Genomic DNA, 20243 nt, shown 5'->3' on the forward strand with positions numbered 1-20243 from the left:
CGGTTGTTGAGTCGCTCCCCGAATGCGCAGATTCTTAACTCCAGGTGACATCCGTCTTTTGGAGGACCCAGTGAAGGCCGTTTAGGCGAAAGAGGGGTGGGTTTCAGTATTTGGATCCCTTCCTCCAGCCCTGCCAATCTCAGGTGTGCTTACGGTGGAGGTGACAGAAGGAAGGCGCGTCGGGGGACCCAGGCCTCGCAGGTCTTCGGCTGTCAACGAGGCACCGCCCACTGACTCCGCTCTTAGTCCCTCACAGCGTGGGGCTCGGCGCGGCGCCAGGCCCGGGTGCGGGGCGGAGCTAGACTGGGACTGGCTGGGGGCCGCCCCGCCCGGCGCCTGGGCCTCCGTGCCGGCCCCCGGGGAGGAGTTATGATAATTTCCTTCTCATTAAGGCGCTCCGGTCCCCCGGCTATCGCCAGGGCACACAGTTCGGGCGCGGCTTTCCCTGTCCACCGCAGCGGTCTTTACACCCGCGGCGGCAGCATCTACGCTCGCAGAGCCGCCGATGCGCGTCCAGTGACCCGTACAGCAAGGCCCGCGCGAGGCGGGGGCGGCGGCAGACGCCTGGTCACCGTGACCCCGATTTTGGATTTACCGCTTGGGGGTTGGGGGGAGCCTGGATTTAACTGGCGATTGTTTTGGGGGACGCCGGACGCCATGTTGTGGAAAATAACTGATAATGTCAAGTACGAAGAGGACTGCGAGGTGAGCTGGGGCTCCGGGGTGCAGCCCCGCCTCGCCGAGGAGAGTCCGGGAGGCAGGGGCCACTGGACCGAGGTCGGGAACGAGGGCACAAGAGCCCTGGCCTCTCGGTGGGACGGGATTCACTTCTCCGGACACCCCTTAGTCCATTTCTGCAGAGTCCCTTTCCCGTATAGGGCCTTTTCCTAAATGGCCTGCCCTCGGGAACGAGGCCTGGAAAGAGAATGGCAAATCCCACCCACACAGCTTACCGGGCGCTTTCCTAAGCGGCAAACAGCCCTGCTTCCCGTTTTCTCGGAAAAGTGCCCCGTCTGCAACCCTCAGACGTGGCTTTTACGCACGAAGTCTCCGTCCCAAGGGGTCAGATGAGGCTACCTGCCAGCGACACCTTGGCGGACACTCCTCCAAGGCCGGCTTGTCACCTGCCCCGCTACCTCCTCGGGGAAGCACGAAAACAACCGAAGTTTGGCTTTCAAAAGAAGTGGGGGCTGGGGAGTGTGTGTGTGGGGGTGCCCGAGGCCAGATGGGGCCGTAAGCGCTCGCGAGTGCTCCAGCCTGTCGGACAGGTTGAGCTAGAGTTTCGGAGAGTGGGAGGGAGGGAGGCGGCGAGCGGGAAGAGGAAGAAGACTCAGGCAGCGCTAGGCGAGCTGCGACGCGCTGGGAGCGCGGAGCCCGGGCCACGGACTCGTGGGAGCTCATTGCGCCTCCGGGCCCTGGAGGGGCTGCCCCTGCCCGCAAGCCCGGGCGCTTCCGCCAGGAGGCGACAGCGCCATGTTCCTCCAGGTTCCCGGCGCCCCGAGACCCCTGGGCAGATGGGGTCCCGCATCCTTTTGAAACTAAGTCGGGCCGCCCAGGGGCGAGGGAAAGTGCGCGGACAAGGCTGCCCAATTTCCAGGGTCCTTCATGCCTCCTCTGCGCCCGGATGTGCGAGAACACTGCCCTTGGCCTTGCAGGGCACCCCCACTTACTACTCCCCTCGGCTGGGCCCGGCCAGCATGGAGGGCCGCCCCGTGCGCGCGCTCCCTCATCACTCCCTAGGGCGGGGCAGGGTGGCGGGCCCTGCTTTGCGAGCGCCGCCGGCCCGGAGGTCTTTGTCCCGAGGGCGTGGAAGGGAGGGTCCCGGGGGCGGGGGAGGTGCGCATGTCCCGCGCCGCGCGGTCCGTCCGCGCCTGCCGCGCTGCCACCTCCAGCAGTTCCTGCGCCATGGGCGGGCTCCACGAGATCGCTCTGCACCAGGCGTCCAGCTCCTTCGCCCCGGGCTCCGGCTTTTTCGCCGCGGGCTCCGGCCCTGTCCTTTTCTGGCCCAAGACCCAGGGTTCGGACTCGGCGCCTCCGAGCGCCTCGGGCTTCGGAGCAGCGCCCAGACCTTCGCCGCCGGGCTTTGAGAACTCGTTCCCCCAGGTCTTTCACCAGACTCTCCTCCCTCCGCGCACTCTTTGCTTACAACGAAATCCTAGGGGCGCATTGCCCCCGGGTACCTTCCGACCCTGGGCAAGCCCCGCCGGGTCGGGTGGGGTTGGTCCCCTGGGGCCCTTCGCGCAGCCAGGCGACGCCGGCCAGTTCGCACTAGCGGGGTTTCGCACTAACGGGGTCTCCCTTTTTTTTTTTCTCTTCCAGGATCGCCACGACGGGAGCAGCAATGGAAATCCGCGAGTCCCCCACCTCTCCTCCGCCGGGCAGCACCTCTACAGCCCCGCGCCACCCCTCTCCCACACTGGAGTCGCCGAATATCAGCCGCCACCCTACTTTCCCCCTCCCTACCAGCAGCTGGCCTACTCCCAGTCGGCCGACCCTTACTCGCATCTGGGGGAAGCGTATGCCGCCGCCATCAACCCCCTGCACCAGCCGGCGCCCACAGGCAGCCAGCAGCAGGCCTGGCCTGGCCGCCAGAGCCAGGAGGGAGCGGGGCTGCCCTCGCACCACGGGCGCCCGGCCGGCCTGCTGCCCCACCTCTCCGGGCTGGAGGCGGGTGCGGTGAGCGCCCGCAGGGATGCCTACCGCCGCTCCGACCTGCTGCTGCCCCACGCACACGCCCTGGATGCCGCGGGCCTGGCCGAGAACCTGGGACTCCACGACATGGCTCACCAGATGGACGAGGTGCAGGTGAGCGGCGCCGCGGCTCCTGCCCGGACCTGTTCGCCCTAAGGCCTTCTGCCCCCACCCTGCACCCCTCTAGGCTCCCCCGAACTTAAGGGAATTTTGTCCTCTCTCCCCCAGAATGTCGACGACCAGCACCTGCTGCTGCACGATCAGACAGTCATTCGCAAAGGTAACTAGCAAGGTGGCATCCTGTTTCTCTGGTCACACGGTCTGGGCTTGTGAAGTTGACTGGCAAGGTTGGGGGTATTAACGTGGGACATTTGTGGTAGACGGGACTGAAGGGGATTCGTGGAAGCTAGATTTTAGGAGTGAGAGGAGGGGATTTCCCTCCGACCTCCTAGGCGCTGTCTCTTAATCTCCGGATTTGTTACTGCCTAGTTTTTTTTCTTGGAAAAATGTTACTCCTTGAATTCTAGTGGGTGTTTCACAATGTGAGAGAAAGTCTTCCAGAGTGAGTGAACACTGATTTAATTTGGAAAACAACAACAAAAAAGTCACAGTCACACCTTCCTTGAGTGGTTGGTTCTGTAACAAATTTTAATTGTTGAGTAAGTTGTGATTTTATTTTTGATTTCAAACACGTGTATGTAAAACCTCCTTAAATCTGACCTGCAAGAAAAGTTTTTAAGCAATTTGGCCTACCAAATGAATACCTCTAAAAGGAACTGAGCTTGGAATGATCTGTCAGAGGGAGGGTTTTGCAGGATGGGGGAGGAGGGGATTTGGAAAACTGGATTACTTGGTGAGTGAGTGGTTTATGAAATTAAGTTACTTAACTGACAGGATTACCATTTTGACTATTTTGGGAAATAGAGTAGATCTAAATTGAAGGTAGTTACAGTCTGTTACTTGAACTGCTTAAATAGATTGAAGATGGAGGAAAAATTGATTTTGAAGAAAGACTCAGAAAAGACTAAAAATTTTCAGTAAACTTAGAACCTATTAGTTTGGATGATTAAATTTACTGTGATCAATTGCATTGAAAAATTTTGGCAAAGAATCTTAATGTGTCCTATGAGTTTGGTTGTTCTTGGGTGGGGAAAAAACTCACCGTTTATTTAGTATTGAAGCAGTCTTCTGAAAACAAATGTTCTAATTAAATAGTTTTCAGCAGCTGCTAGGGGAAAAAAAAAGAGAAAGAAACTCTCCAAGCTTGGGATCTTCACTAATTAACTTCCCAAGGTGTTAACTTGTGAATTTCAGATTAGATTTGTCTCTGAAGTAGGGGTTTTTAAAAAAAGTCAGCCATGGCCAGGTGCAGTGGCTGACCCTGGTAATTTTGGGGAGGCCAAGGCAGGCAGATCACTTGAGGTCAGGAGTTTGAGACCAGCCTGGCTAAAATGATGAAACCCCATCTCTACTAAAAATACAAAAAATTAGCTGGATGTAGTGGTGGGCGCCTGCTGGAGAATCACTTGAGCCCGCAGGCTGAGGCTGCAGTGAGCAGACATCAGACCTCTGCACTCCAGCCTGGGCCACAGAGTGAGACTCTGTCAAAAAAAATGTCGGCCTGCAGTGGATCGTGGAGTGTGCAACGATGCTTGTCTGAAGATCACTTTCCGCTTTGGTTAGTGCTTTTGAAAAGGTCTCATTTGCTCAGAGAGAGCTCTTGTGACTGCCAGCTCTGACCTTCATTCACAGGTCCCATTTCCATGACCAAGAACCCTCTGAGCCTCCCGTGTCAGAAGGAGCTGGTGGGGGCCGTAATGAACCCCAGCGAGGTCTTCTGCTCAGTCCCTGGAAGACTGTCCCTCCTCAGCTCTACGTCTAAATACAAAGTGACAGTGGCTGAAGTACAGAGGCGACTGTCCCCACCTGAATGCTTAAATGCCTCATTACTGGGAGGTGTTCTCAGAAGGTACTTGGGGAACAATTCTGGGCATGGTGGTTGGGTAGTTGAAGGTGAGTGTATCAGAGGCCCAGGAGGTATTTTTAACGTTTATGTGACTTTATGCCTAACACTGAATTCTAATCAGGTTAGAGTTTTTAGTACATTTCTTCTCTTTTAGAAAGTGCCAAATGTGGGAGGAAGTGCTAAAACAGCGCTCACAAATTCTCATTTGGTTAGAATTTGATCCCATGTATGAAGTGATAGCATCTGTATTGAGGGGAGGTGGGGAGCACCCTGGGTTTCTTCCCCAGGGAGTTTTTGTGGGGCTGTTGTAGTTTCACAAGTGAAAATGTATCTGCTCCCGTACAATTTGAAATATTCTGTGCTGCAAAGTTTGATGCTAGGAAAGATTGATTTTGTATCTTACAGGACTAATTAAAAGAGGACCCTGCTATCACTTTTCATTATGGTGCACATGATGTAGATAGTCTTTGACGGATTTCAGCTTTGACAGCAGCACTTTAGGAGTTTAGAATTTTTAAAGTGTGTGTGTGTGTGTGTTTTTTCTTTTTGAGAGTAACCAGTCAATTTTTTTTTTTCTTAGAGCCAAGTCGAAAAATGGAGGCCGGTCCTTGCGGGAGAAGTTGGACAAGATTGGGCTGAATCTTCCTGCTGGGAGACGGAAAGCTGCTCACGTGACTCTCCTGACGTCCTTAGTAGAAGGTCAGTGGGGTTTTGTTTTTGGTTTGTGACGTTTTTAATTTGTGCCCGTGTCTTTAATACTTCTTGCAGAAAAACTAGAAAACAACTCTTAAAACTTGGTTGCAAGTGCAGATGAAAGCAACTGGAATTGTCCTCTAAGTTTATTGCAATGAATCACAGTTAATTTTATCGAATAAGTTAACATTTAAGTATCTGGCTGCTCAGGTAGGCGCTTCTGTATTCCCCAGAGAATCACTGTTGGAAAGAAACTGGTTTTCCTAACCTAAGAGACCATACTCTAGGGGTGTCAGCATTTCCTGTTAAATGAACCAGTTTTTTTTGAAAGATAACAGCTGATCATTTGGTACACCTTGAGTAAAAGCTGGTTACTTACTGGTGAGCAGAAGTACTGCTTCTGGGTTTTGTAGCTGTGGGTTATTTTGTAGCTGAGGATTGTGGTCAGTGAAGAGAACCTCTTGTACACAATATGACTGGGCCCGATTCACAGTTCTTTTCTTTCCTCCCATCCAAAGAAACTAATCGAACCCCTGGCCCATGCACAAGTTCTTCTCACCAGTGCTAAGATAGTAGGACATAGCATTTCAGTTTCTTGAATGGGGGGCCCTTTTACCCCAACCTGGACAGTAGCCAAGAATGCAACACAACCTTTAAAAGAAGCTGAAGGGAAAGTAAAATCATTTTTTAAAAACAAAACAAAGCACGTTGTTACTGCTCCCAGGAGGAGTTGGACGCTGAGAGAGGCTTAGGGCTCTCACTATGGGCAGGGGAAGCCGAGGAGAAACGGGCTCCCCGTGGCAGTACCCTCTTTTGAAGACTTACTTTCTTTCCTTGCTCTGATGGCGTGACTGTGGTGCTCAAAGAGACTTGGCAGAGTCCCTGCTCTACCTTTTACGAGTGCCTTTGGAGGTCAGGGCAAGGAGAAAGGAGCTGCCTGTCTGAGAACAGCTGTCCTGCCTGTAGAATCGGCGGTTGGTTCTGCTGGGGTTTCTTGCTAGCCAGGCAGGGTGATTGAATAAGAAAGTGTGTTCCAGAACAATGGCTCTCCAAGGCTGCTTCAGTCAACCCAGGGGGCCCCTCCACCATCTGGGTTTTTGAAAAACTCACCAGTCCTGCGCCCGGGAGCCAGGGAGGGTTCCTTTTGGATGGGAGATCACTCCCTTGGTTGTCTCCCTCAGTTCTTCCACTGGCTCGGACGGGGAAAAGGGTGCTCCAAGTTGGTGTTTAGGAAACACACACCTCCCATCTTTTTAAAAGAAACACTCTAGAGATCTGCCCCTTCAGTAAGAAGGCGCTGTTAAAAAAACAGTGAAGTGTCAGACGTTGTCGTTTTATAGAGAAGTGACTAGTTTGCTTTTGTCAAACATGTTTATAGCCCTTAAATTTTGCTGCTTCCCCAAAATGATACTACTTCATATAAAGAGAAAACATGGGTGTGTTTGATTATCTGTTGAGCAGAGGACTGGTAAACATTTTTCAAGTTTATTCGTATCAGTATCCATGGGGCTCTGGTTCCAGATTCCATACCAAAACCTGAAGATGTTCAAAATGTTATATTTGTTATATAACCTACGCACATCCTTCCTTATAGTTTAAATCATCTCTACATCAATTACTTATATATACCTAACACTATGTAAATGCTGTGTAAATAGTTGTTACATTGTATTGCTCAAGGAATAATGGCAGAAGTCTGTGTTTAGTACAGACACAACCATTCATTATTTCCCCCCTGAATATTTTTAATCTGAAGTTGGATGAATATAGATTCGGAACCCATGGATACAGAGGGCTGACTTGACTGTGCAGTTAAAAGTTTCAAAGTCTTTTCTGCTTACATTGTGGGATCTCCACCCTCTATTCCTGGGGTGGAGGACCTACTGAGAATCCCTAGAAAGTTCTACCTGCCAGCTGAGTTCTCTGCCCTGTATATGATTTCATTCTTGCATGCAACGTGTGACTGGTAGACAGTGAATACTAGAAAGAGAGAAAATGGGGGCCGGGTGCAGTGGCTCATGTCTGTAATCCCTGGCATGAGCCATTGGGTTGAGACCAGGAGTTCAAGACCAGCCTGGCCAATGTGGCAAAACTCTGTATCTACTAAAAATACAAAAATTAGCTGGGTATGGTGGTGCATGCCTGTAATCCCAGCTATTCGGGGGGCTGAGGCATGAGAATTGCTTGAGTACCGGAGGTGGAGTTTGCAGTGAGCTGAGATTGGGCCACTGCACTCTAGCCTGGGCAACAGAGCGAGACTCCATCTCAAAAAAAAAAAAAAAAGAGGAAAAGGGTAGTTTGGTGTCAGTGACCACCAGCCACCTTAAAACCTGTTGCTGATTATTCTAGGTGAAGCTGTTCATTTGGCTAGGGACTTCGCCTATGTCTGTGAAGCCGAATTTCCTAGTAAACCAGTGGCAGAATATTTAACCAGACCTCATCTCGGAGGACGAAATGAGATGGCAGCTAGGAAGAACATGCTATTGGCGGCCCAGTAAGTATCTGAACTTGAATTTGATGATGACTCAATGCTCCAGACCTTGAGGTTGAGAAGATTCCCCCTCCACAGTCCCGATGGCTCAACAAAGAAATATTCTTGAAATAAAATAGGGCGGAGCAAAAGAAAATGGCAAGGAAGCTTCTTTTACAAAGTCAAATACATTAACTTTTGTCTGATTTAGAAGAGTGCATGACTCAGCCATGAGTACTTTTGAGCTGCTTAGTTATTCAGCTCAAAATAGTTGAGCTGCCCTTTCATTATTGTGTTTGCATACTTCCAAAAATGTGTTGAAAACCCGATTTGTTTTGTCACAACCAGTAAAGAGAGATTGTGTGCCTTCTACCTCCTGATAGCAAGACTTTTGTCTTTCAAATGTAAAGATCAGGGTGGGTTTGTAGGAGATGTGGGCAAATTAGCTGTCTCGAAAACGACTTAATGCAGCTGTGGATTTTCTCATAGAAACCAACAGCAAGTTGATTTTAAAATCATGGTAAATGAAGCAGAACTAGTCAAGCCAGGAAATGGGGTAAAAGAGAGCGCAGTGAACCAGGCTGTGTCAGGAGTGAGAGTTTCAGGGGGATGCTTCATTCTCCGGGTTCCTCAGGGAATTTGTTCATTGGAACCAACTTGTACCAAGGTAAACTGTCCCTTAAGCTTTGGGTTGGAATCCAGGCCCCACTACTTTTACCAGTCCTGGTGACCTTGGCCAGTTAACTGGGGTTAGGTTAATCCTGTTATCTTTTCTAATTGCGTGAGGATTAAACAAGATAGTGCTTTAAAACAGCTTAACTCAGGGCCTGGCGCAGAATAGGTGCTAAGTGCAGCAGTTGGCTATTAGTATTAAATTCTCCTTCCTTGGTTGAAGCGGTTCTGCTTGCCTCCCAGGCATCATCCTCAGGGTAGTTGGTTCTATGCTCTTGACCTGTAAGGAGCTAGATGGAACTCACGGAGTCAACTGACTGTCTTCACAGGCAACTGTGTAAAGAATTCACAGAACTTCTCAGCCAAGACCGGACACCCCACGGGACAAGCAGGCCCGCCCCAGTCTTGGAGACGAACATACAGAACTGCTTGTCTCATTTCAGCCTGATTACCCACGGTTTTGGCAGCCAGGCCATCTGTGCCGCGGTGTCTGCCCTGCAGAACTACATCAAAGAAGCCCTGATTGTCATAGACAAATCCTACGTGAACCCCGGAGACCAGAGTCCGGCTGATTCTAACAAAACCCTGGAGAAAATGGAGAAGCACAGGAAATAAAATTGGGACGAAGAAAGGCTCGGAGAGTCGGGAAGGAACAGGACTGCAAAAATCCTTCTCCACCGCACAGACTGGGAACCCCTCTTGGCCTGGGGGAAGAGTTTCTTACCTACCTTACTCTTTAAGGGGTCTTCACTGGTTCTGGATCGCAGCGATCACCCGCTCCTGGATTCCTTAGTTGCTTCTCTAGCGCTGAGCTGTCTCCTAACTTTGGACCTATTATCAGAAGGTGACAAGTACTGGCTCTTTATTCATTAAGCTTTTATTATTATTATTTTTGAACCCCATTCTTTCCTTCTCTGAAACTGGTGCTACGAGTTTTAGAATCTTTTAAATACATTCCCTGGGCTAACAGACCCACACACTTAGCCATTGAAATGTCAGATTGATGTGTTCTAGATCAACAGATGAACAATTCCTTTTTTTTTTTCAGTGTTAAGGTAATGGCTGGTTTTTGTGTTCGCTAAATATTTACCTTGAAAAAAAGAAAATGTGTATCTAGCTTCTTCAGAGATCAAGTCCTCTGGTAGGAGGCAAAGGTTCTATCTGCTTAGCAACTAGTTAATAGGTGGTATTTGACACACTCTAAACCCCGTGTTCAAAGGGGGCCTTCTGGTTTTAGGAAACTTGTAGAAAACGAAGCCTGCTGATGATTTTTTTCCTCCCCCCCCCCCTTTTTTTTTAACTTTGAAAGTTAACTCTTCAAATGGGAGACTCTTTGAAATGACATGTTCCTTTAAGGTACTGAAGCTTTATTTGCATATTTATTTCAGATGTTTCGAGTAAACTTGAAAAGGGTAGGCATGAAGCAATTTGTGCTGCTTGTCACCCCCAAGTCCCCGTGGAGGTTCTGTATTTTAAGAAACAGTGCGTTGAGTGTACAGATTTTATTTATGCATAATTTAATGGGGTCTGTAAATACTGGTGCACTTGCTTACAACTTTTTTGAGACATGGGATCCAATTTTAATATTAACTTTTAATGGTGATGGGGTAATCTATAACACATCGTAAGCTTTTATTCATATATATACAGGGTATTAAGAATTAGAGGATGCTGGGCTCTGTTCTTAGCTTGGAAGATTCTATTTAATTGAAGCTCTCTGTTCAGAAAGCAATAACTTTGTCTCGTTCCTGTTGGGCTGAACCCTAAGGTGAGTGTGCAGTACAGTGTGTGTGGGTGAAGTGGAGATTTGGAATTGAACTCTCTGCCTGTAAATGTTCCTCAAATAATTGTTGTGTGTATGATAAGTGTATAATAAAAGTATTCTTGTTAGAATTGGAAAGTCTGGCTATAGGTTTTTTTTTTTTTTTTTTAGTCTTTCGGGTGAATGGAATTAGGGCAGAGCTGATTTATGGCTTGACTGTGGCTTAGTTAATACCCTGAGCAGGCAAGTTTTGTGTGCGGTTGGGGAGGAACCTGAAGTTTCATTTTCTCTCCCTAGTGAGACTGTTCAGCTACCCCAGGTCTTACGCTCTCATCAATGTCTCTCAACTGCAGGTGGATAGAATCATCTTCCCCACCCTGGAGGGGTTGGGAAATGCCTGAGGGACAGTTTATTGACTCTAAGAGGGGCCGGTGTTTTGGGAACAATGTCTCATGGAAGGTTACTCTATTGAGAACAGGTACACTGACATACCGTACTCAGTATACTGTACACTGGTCAAGAATGGAAGTGAAATGATTATGGATTTTCTTTGGGTAGGTGTTTCTTTTTTTTTTTTTTAAGGTGAAGTCTCACTCTTCTCCCCCAGGCTAGAGTGCAATGGCACGTTCTCGGCTCACTGCAACTTCCGCCTCCCAGGTTCAAGCAATTCTCCTGCCTCAGCCTCCCGAGTAGCTGGGATTACAGGTGCGCACCACCACGCCCGGCTAATTTTTGTATTTTAAGTAGAGACAGGGTTTCACCATGTTGGCCAGGCTGGTCTCAATCTCCTGACCTCAGGTGATCTGCTCGCCTTGGCCTCCCAAAGTGCTGGGATTACAGGTGTGAGCCACCACGCCTGGCTAAGTAGGTGTTTCTTAGGAGGACTTGGCATTCACTCGAATGCAAGCAGTGGAAGTGTAGCATGTCAGTGTTTTCTTTTTTTTTTTTTGAGACGGAGTCTTGCTCTGTCACCCAGGCTGGAGTGCAGTGGCCGGATCTCAGCTCACTGCAAGCTCCTCCTCTCGGGTTCACGCCATTCTCCTGCCTCAGCCTCCCGAGTAGCTGGGACTACAGGCACCCGCCACTTCGCCCGGCTAGTTTTTTGTATTTTTTTAGTAGAGACGGGGTTTCACCGTATTAGCCAGGATGGTCTCGATCTCCTGACCTCATGATCCGCCCGTCTCGGCCTCCCAAAGTGCTGGGATTACAGGCTTGAGCCACCGCGCCCGGCCACATGTCAGTGTTTTCCATTCATCTAAGTTCTCTTTGGAAATGAGATCGTGCTCATCCACCCAGGACATCCTCTTCATTTCGTCTGCCTGCAGGGTAAACCAGAGATTGCGGCTTTGTGCTACTCTGGGAGCAGAGGAGTCTGGCAGGGGTAATGTACTTGCTGGGTGTTTGCGATGCACACTGCGGGTACTCGATCTCCAGTTGAAGCGACTTGGCATCTCCTCCAGGAAGCGATGTGTTTAGAGCTTGCCATGTGTGACCTGGCTTCAAAGGGAACTGGGAGCCATAGGTTTTTCCCCATTGGATAAGGCCATTGCTTCAATGCCAGTTTTATAATCCTTAATTCATAATTCTCTACCAAATGCCCAGCGATTCCTGACTTAATGTTGGCATTGGATGTTTTTAAGTAACTTAAACTCTGCCAACCCAATACTTTGCTCTTGGCATCTCGTCCTTGGCCACCAAACATTCCCATTAAGTTGGATTTATCTGGTTGATATGACAAGATCACAATTGCTTTGCTTTGGAGCAGTGAAAAGAGACCTTAGGTTGGCAGTTATTTCTCAATCAAGGCTTGAAATGCTGAGTGTTAAGAGGAAGTTACGGGGGTAAAGGGCTGAAGGAAAAAGGGCTGTTCTATTATCAGCATCTTGACTTGCTTTTGGACCAGAGTCTGGCTTTTAGGAGCTGTGCCGAATTGCAACGCAGACAGTGTTCTGGAAATGCCCCAAAATCAACCAGGGATTGAAGTGAATCATAAGCTGTGCTTCTTACTTGCCTGGTTCTTTCTCCGCATCCCCGCTGGAAGTCTGGGCACTGCCACTGAGCTCTTGGGTCTGATGCACAATAATAAGTTTTTCTTCCCAACACCTGAGCTGATGCTGTGGCCCAAAACCAGGCCCCCTCAAGAGGATCCTACTGAAACATTAGCTCCCTTGCAGATTTTCCTGGAAACTCTTGCTTACTTGTGAAAGAAGGGTGCAGTGCCCTTTGGCATTAGGTTGGTGGACCCCTTGCTTCTCATGGCCCAGGGTGGGTTTTGTTTCAAGCCCCATATGAGTGAGGATCACCTTCCCTGTCCGTCTTCCCTGTGCTGTTGTGGCACACTGGCTGTGGAGGCACATCATATCACTGACGTCTTGGCCCTCTGACAGAAGAAATGAAGATATGCTTCCTTTTTTTCCCTGGTTGCACTGAAAGAAACTCCATCAGTTGTCTGAAGGTACATGCTGCCTAGAGTTCCTCTTATGTGAGAGACTGTGTCAGCAGGATTGCCCATCTGTTGACTGGGTACTTGGCCATCTCGGTACCTGGCACTTGGAAGGTGTCCCGGGCCCTGCAGATAGGGCACCTGTAGATTTCCTGAAAGGGCAGAGAGAGTGTTCCAATAGCAGCTCTCGGTTGTTTTACCTTCCACGTGTGCACAATTTAAGTTGTGGGTTAGAAGAGGGATGACTGGTCTGGTTTTCACTGAAATGATTCCATTCAATGGCCGTCATTCTTTTCTTTTTGGGGGTCTAGTGTCAGGGTAAGCTCTGAGACCTAAGGTTCCTATATTTGAATGTTAAAAAACAAAACAAGGTAGGATCATGGGTGGGTGAGAAACAAAGAGTAACTTCTCTGATGACGTGGCAGCGGTTGGGTTTCTGGAGCCCGTCGAGATTCCCTGGGGAAACGTTGGCTGCTGTGCCTGACTAAGGAGGTTGCTGTTCCTTCCGAGGACTTCTGAGTGTTTTCCAGTCTTTTCCTTTTGCAAGTTGGGAGGGGGTGTCATGGAGTGGCAGTTTAATTTGCCTTCCTTAACAAGCACATGAAGAACTTGGAAACAGCTGCCGATGCCACAAAGGGGAAGAACAGCCCTGAGATTCTTTTGCTTGTGTTTGACAGGTGATGGAGTGAAGTCGGGACCCTTAGCAGAGTCCTCCCTAGCCAGCTGAGCTCAGTGGGCATTACGGGTTTTCCCCCTGGTTGGAGATAAAGGGTTTGCTTTTGGCATTCTGATGTTGCAATACGTGGATACTACTCTTCCCAGGAGTAGATCTTGCTCTTGGATGATAATGGTAATTTTTTCCCCCCTGAGACGGAGTTTCACCCCTGTTGCCCAGGCTAGAGTGCAATGGCGCAGTCTCAGCTCACTGCAACCTCTGCCTCCTGGGTTCAAGCGATTCTTCTGCCTCAGCCTCCCAAGTTGCTGGGATTACAGGCATGCACCACCATGCCCAGCTAATTTTTGTATTTTTAGTAGAGACAGGGTTTTACCATGTTGGTGAGCCTGGTTTTGAACTCCTGACCTCAGGTGGTCTGCCCTTCTTTGGCCTCCCAAAGTGTTGGGATTACAGACATGAGCCACTGCGTCCAGCTGATAATGGTAATTGTTGACTTACCTTTTTCAGATCTCAGTATACCCTGGGTTTCTCTTCCAGTTGACAGTAGTCCTCAGTCACTTTTCTGAAATCTGCAGGTCACCACCCTGGGAGGCTTGATGATACTTGGAGTCATCAAAACCTCGCCCCTCCCAGGTGTGCCAATACAGACTGCTGTCACGCGCAAGGTCCATAGTGATACAAGGCAGATCATACCTTGAAAGTCTCTGTCCACTAGTAACATGGAACATGATCTTCTGCAGAAACACACTTGACCTTAGGCTTTACAAAAAGTAACTCTTACGTTTAGAGCCCATAGTTGCGTGGAACCCTCAATTATTTTTGGCACAGACATAAACGCTGTAGGCCGGGCGCGGTGGCTCAAGCCTGTAATCCCAGCACCTTGGGAGGCCAAGACGGGCGGATCACGAGGTCAGGAGATCGAGACCATCCTGGCTAACACGGTGAAACCCCGTCTCTACTAAAAAATGCAAAAAACTAGCCGGGTGAGGTGGTGGGCGCCTGTAGTCCCAGCTACTCGGGAGACTGAGGCAGGAGAATGGCGTAAACCTGGGAGGCGGAGCTTGCAGTGAGCTGAGATTCGGCCACTGCACTCCAGCCCGGTCGACAGAGCAAGACTCCGTCTCAAAAAAAAAAAAAAAAACAGGTCTGTAATCCCAGCACTTTGAGAGGCCAAGGTAGGTGGATCACCTGAGGTCAAGAGTTCGAGACCAGCCTGGCCAACATGGTGAAACCCATCTCTACTAAAAACACAAAAAAATTAGCTGGTCTGGTCTGGCATGGTGGCTCATGCTTGTAATCCCAGCACTTTGGGAGGCTAAGGTAGGCGAATCATGAGGTCAGGAATTTGAGACCAGCCCGACCAACATGGTGAAACCCCATCTCTACTACAAATACAAAAATTAGCTGGGTGTGGTGACGCACTCCTGTAATCCTAGCTACTCAGGAGGCTGAGGCAGAAGAGCTGCTTGAACCCGGGAGGCGGAGGTTGCAGTGAGCCAACATTGTGCCACTGTACTCCAGCCTGGGTGACAGAGCGGGATTCTGTCTCAAAAAAACAAACAAACAAACAAAAAAACCCAACAGATTAGTTGGGCACGGTGGCACACACCTGTAATCTTAGCTACTTAAGAAGCTGAGGCAGGAGAATCACTTGAACCAGGAGGTGGAGGTTGCACAGTGAGCCGAGATCGTGCCACCGTACTCCTGGGCGACAACAGCAAGACTGTGTCAAAAACAGAAAAGAAAAAAGAAAAAGACAATGGTACAACAAGAATAAATACACAATTTTGTGTTTTTGTCTTGTTTTGTTTTGAGACAGAGTCTCACTGTGGCATCCAGGCTGGCATTTCGTGATGTGATCACAGCTCACTGCAGCCTTGATCTCTTGGGCTCAAGTAATCTTCCTGCCTCAGCCTCCTGAGCACCTGGAACTACAGGTGTGCACTGTTACACCCACTAATTGATTTTTTGTAGAGGTGGTGTCTCCCTGTGTTGCCCAGGTTGGTTTCAAACTCTTGAGCTCAAGGAATGTTCCTGCCCCGGCCTCCCCAAGTGCTGGCATTACAGGTGTGAGCAATCACATCCACCACAATTTAGTGTTTTGTGAAACCATCACCATAGTCAACGTAATGGACACACCCGTCGCCCCGAAATGTAGTTCCCTTGTGTTCTTTTATCATCCTTCCTTCCACCCCTCCTCACAACTCTGCCCCCAGCCAACTACTGACCTGCTTCCTGCCACTTCGGATTCATTTGCCTTCGTAGAATTGTACATAAACAGAAGCATACAAAAAAAGAGACAATGCGTTATTTTTATTTTGTCTGGCTGCTTTCATTCAGCACAATGCAGTTGAGATCTCCAAGTTGTTGCTTGTATCTGAAGTTTGTTCTTATTATTGGCAAGCACTACCCCGTTGTACAGCTATGCAGCTATGCCACAATTTGTTTATCTAATCCCCAGTTGATGGACATTTGGGTTGTCTCCAGTTCTCCAGTTGTTGTCTTTTACAAATACAGCTGCTGAGAATTCCTGTGTGCATCTCTGTAGACATGTGCTTTCTTCTTTTTTTTTTTTTGAGATGGAGTCTTGCTCTGTCGCCCAGGCTGGAGTGCAATGGCGTGATCTTGGCTCACTGCATACTCTGCCTCCTGGGTTCACGCCATTCTCCCACCTCAACCTCTTGAGTAGCTGGGACTACGGGTGCCTGCCACCACACCCAGCTAATTTTTTGTATTTTTTGTATTTTTTTTTTTTTTTCAGTAGAGACGGGGTTTCACTGTGTTAGCCAGGATGGTCTTGATCTCCCGACCTCGTGATCTACCCGCCTCAGCCTCCCAAAGTGCTGGGATTACAGGCATGAGCCACTTTGCCCAGGCTTTTTTTTTTTTTCTCTTTTGAGAGAGAGTCTTGCTCTGTTGCCCAGGCTGGAGTGCAATGGCAGGATCTTGGCTCACTGCAACTTCCGTCTCAGCGATTCTCCTGCCTCAGCCTCTTGAGTAGCTGGGATTACAGGCGTGCACCACCACACCTGGCTAATTTCTGTATTTTTAGTAGAGACGGGGTTTCACCATGTTGGCCAGATTGTTCTGAAACTCCTGACCTCAGGTGATCCACTTGCCTCGGCTTCCCAAAGTGCTGGGATTACAGGCGTGAACCACTGTGCCTGGCCTTTTTTTTTTTTTTTTTTTTTTTAAAGGAATCTCGCTCTGTCGCCCAGGCTGGAGTGCAGTGGTGCCATCTTGGCTCACTGCAACCTCCACCTCCTAGATCCAACTGATTCTCCTGCCTCAACCTCCTGAGTAGCTGGGATTACAGGTTCCCACCACCACGCCTGGCTAAGTTTTGTATTTTTCTTAGAGATGGGGTTTCATCAGGTTGACCAGGCTAGCCTCGACCTCCTGACCTCAAGTGATCCGCCTGCCTTAGCCTCCCAAAGTGCTGGGATTACAGGTGTGAGCCACCATGCCCAGCCTTTTTTCTTTTTTTTTCTTTTTGAGACAGGGTTTCCCTTTGCTACCCAGGCTGGAATCCAGTGACGTGATCATGGCTCACTGCAGCCTCTCCCTCCTGGGCTCAAGCAATCCTACCACCTCAGCTCCCAAGTAGCTGGGACTACAGGTGCGTACCACCATGCCTGGCTAATTTTTTATTTTTATTTGTATAGAGACAGGGTCTCGCTATGTTGCCCAGGCCTGGTCTTGAACTCCTGGTCTCAAGTGATCCTTCTGACTCAGCCTTCCAAAGCACTGGGATTACAGGAGTAAGCCAGCACGCCCGGCATTCTTTCCTCTCTTCTGGGGAAATACCTCAGAGTGGGATGTCTGAGTCAAATGTTCTGTGGTTGGCATTTTTATCTCCCGCCTTTTTTCCACCCAGGGAGCTTGGGTTGTGGATGGGGAAATAGCAAAGGAATAGTTGGTTTACCATCTTTCCCCACGGTCTGAAAATCATCTTGTTACCTTGGGGATTTTGATGTGGTACTGGATCCTGGGAACCAGCCTCTCCCTTTTTCTTGTTCCTTCTCTTCTCACCCCTTGCCAGGTTGAGGTTGATGAGAATCAACTTTCACTTTGGCATCAAAGAAAACCCGGCTTGGGGTTAAGTCCTGGCTCTGTCACTTGACAGCTTCATGACTAAGGGAGTCTGCACCTCTCACTGCTGCACATTTATCTCTGCTTATTTTTTTTTCTGAGTTTATAAATAACATGGTACCTACCTACCTTGCAAAGTTTTTTTTGTTTGTTTGTTTGTTTTGAGACAGAGTCTCTCTGTCACCCAGGCTAGGGTGTAGTGGCGCAGTCTCGGAAGTTCAGTGGTGCGATCTCAGCTCACTGCAATCTCCATCTTCCGGGTTCAAGTGATTCTCATGCCTCAGCCTCCCGAGTAGCTGGGACTACAGGCACCCGCCACCATGCCCGGCTAATTTTTGTATTTTTAGTAGAGAAGGGGATTTCACCATGTTGGTCAGGCCAGTCTCAAACTCCCGACCTCAGGTAATCCGCCTGCCTCGGCCTCCCAAAGTGCTGGCATTACCACACCTGGCCCCTTGCAAAGTTATTGAGAGGATCAAATAATAAGAGGGCAGAAAGGGGAGATGGTGTGGTATCTGAGGAAGAAAACAAAAGGAATCGAATAAAAGCAGAAGGATTTGTTTCAGGCAGAACAATGATAAGAATTGCTCCTTGGTTGATGGAGAGGTGGGTCACAGTCTGCATCACCCTTGGCACCCTTGGAAACTTAGGCAGGTCTGCCATTTTCTACAGTTGGGTCTGCGAGGACCACCTGCTGGTCGTTGGGGGGCTAATGAGAGTGAGATGGAGAAGGCGAAAGGGCCCAGCACACTGGGGTGTCAGGTGGCCTCTGTGTGTGGCTTTCAGTCACCATCAGTCTGTGGCTCCCTCATTTGAACCTCTGGAGAGCCCGGATCGGAGGCATCAGCTTGTACTGCTGGCCCCACAACCAGATTACACTGAGTGCAGCTGTCTCCTCCTCCCCACACACACCCATCGTCTTCCTCTACGTCACTGGCATCTGCCGTCTGGCCATATCTCCTGAGTGTATATGGCCTTTCCCATCAGGCAGCCTGAGGGATCCTGTTGAAATGGAACCAGGATTTGTCATGCCACTGCCTAACACTATGCAATCATGTCTCATTCTGCTCGGAAGAAAGTTCCAGTCTCCTTACCTGGCCTACTTACAAGTGGTCCCCTGTCCATTCCATGCCAGCCGTGCATCTTGCTGCCGATTGTGGAATCACGCTTGGTCCTGTCTCCGAATCTTGCATCTGCTGTCCCCCTGCCTCAAAGATTCTTTCTGGAAGTCCCTGTGCCTCCTCACGCAGCTCTGAGCTGGACATACCCCCTCAGAGACCCTGCAGGCTACAGCAGCTCCCAAGTCACTCTCTCCTATCTTCACTGCAGAGACCAGGATCTGGAATGGTCTGCCTCAGCTTTTGATGTTTGCATGGGCTGTTCCTGGACTAGAGTGTAAGCTCCATGTGGGGTGCCCTGTGTCACCAGCATGTCAACAAGATCCAGAATCAAGGGCGGCAAGCTATTCTTGTAAAGGGCCAGATGGTAAATATTTGAGACTTTGGGCCGGGTGTGGTGGCTCACGCCTGTAATCTCAGCACTTTGGGAGGCCGAGGCAGAAGGAATGCTGGAGCGTAGGAGTTCAAGACCAGCCTGGGCAACATGATGAGATCCCATCTCTCCAAAAAAAAAAAAAATATATTAGTTGAGTGTGGTGGTGTACGCCTGTAGTCTTAGCTACTTTGGAGGCTGAAGTGGGAGGATTGGAAGGAGGAGGTTACAGTGAACTGTGATCACACCACTGAACTTTAGCCTGGGTGACAAAGCTGTCTGAAAAATACATATATGTAGCTGGGGATGGTGTCTCATGCCTGTAATCCTAACACTTTGGGAGGCCGAGGCAGGCGGATCACTGGAGGTCAGGAGTTTGAGACCATCCTGGCCAACATGGTGAAACCCTGTCTCTACTAAATATATAAAAATTAGCCAGGTATGGTGGCAGGCACCTGTAACCCCAGCTACTCAGGAGGCTGAGGCAGGAGAATTTCTTGAACCCAGGAGGTGGAGGTTGCAGTGAGCTGAGATTGCAGCATTGTACTCCAGCCTGGGTGACAGAGTGAGAGTCTGTCTCAAAAAAAAAAAAAAAAAAAATGTGTGTGTGTATATATATATATATATATATATATATATATATATATATATATACATACACACACACACACACACACGCAGCCTTTAGAAGCCAGGTGGTCTAGTGCAACCTCAGACCATGTGCAAAAAAATGGCATGGCCGTGTCCAGTAAAACTTTATCCACAGATGCTAAGAATGTAAATTTCACATAATTTTCACTTGTCATAAAATATTCTTTCAACGTTTTTTCTTTTTTTTTTTTTTTTTTTTTGAGACGGAGTCTCGCTGTGTCTCCCAGGCTGGAGTGCAGTGGCGTGATCTCGGCTCACTGCAAGCTCCGCCTCCCGGGTTCACGCCATTCTCCCGCCTCAGCCTCCCAAGTAGCTGAGACTACAGGCGCCCACCACCACGCCCGGCTAGTTTTTTGTATTTTTAGTAGAGACGGGGTTTCACCATGTTAGCCAGGATAGTCTCGATCTCCTGACCTCGTGATCCACCCGCCTCAGCCTCCCAAAGTGCTGGGATTACAGGCTTGAGCCACCGCGCCCGGCCTCAACGTTTTTTCAACCATTAAAAAATGTATCACACCTTTAAATCCCAGCACTTTGAGAGGCCAAGGTAGGACGATCACTTGAGCCCAGGAGGTCGAGACCAGCCTGGGCAACATAGTAAGACCTCATCTACAAAAAAATAAACGAAATAAGCTG

The 20243-nt window shown here is 49.3% G+C and overlaps 1 protein-coding gene across 2 annotated transcripts; it reads left to right on the forward strand.

The window, feature by feature from the left end:
* The first annotated feature begins 395 nt into the window (after positions 1 to 395).
* On the forward strand, positions 396 to 10392 carry TFAP2C (transcription factor AP-2 gamma). 2 transcript variants are annotated; one of them, XM_077952016.1, is made up of 7 exons: positions 396 to 705; positions 2320 to 2805; positions 2920 to 2971; positions 4444 to 4660; positions 5238 to 5356; positions 7700 to 7844; positions 8822 to 10392. In XM_077952016.1, the coding sequence occupies exons 1-7, from the start codon at positions 658 to 660 to the stop codon at positions 9105 to 9107; spliced, it is 1353 nt and encodes a 450-aa protein (XP_077808142.1). In that variant the 5' UTR covers positions 396 to 657; the 3' UTR covers positions 9108 to 10392. The 2 variants fall into 2 exon arrangements, with proteins under 2 accessions (XP_077808142.1, XP_077808141.1); XM_077952015.1 differs by lacking the exon at positions 396 to 705 and adding an exon at positions 1791 to 2103.
* Positions 10393 to 20243: the final 9851 nt, after the last annotated feature.

Source organism: Macaca mulatta, chromosome 10 (genome assembly GCF_049350105.2).
Source record: "Macaca mulatta isolate MMU2019108-1 chromosome 10, T2T-MMU8v2.0, whole genome shotgun sequence".
Taxonomy (NCBI): domain Eukaryota; kingdom Metazoa; phylum Chordata; class Mammalia; order Primates; family Cercopithecidae; genus Macaca; species Macaca mulatta.

Coding starts and splice junctions, on each gene's coding strand:
- TFAP2C (XM_077952015.1), top strand. CDS start 1,843: ATGTCCCGCGCCGCGCGGTCCGTCCGCGCCTGCCGCGCTGCCACCTCC. Junction 2,104..2,319: donor TTGAGAACTCGTTCCCCCAG/GTCTTTCACCAG, acceptor TTTCTCTTCCAG/GATCGCCACGACGGGAGCAG. Junction 2,806..2,919: donor ACCAGATGGACGAGGTGCAG/GTGAGCGGCGCC, acceptor TCTCTCCCCCAG/AATGTCGACGACCAGCACCT.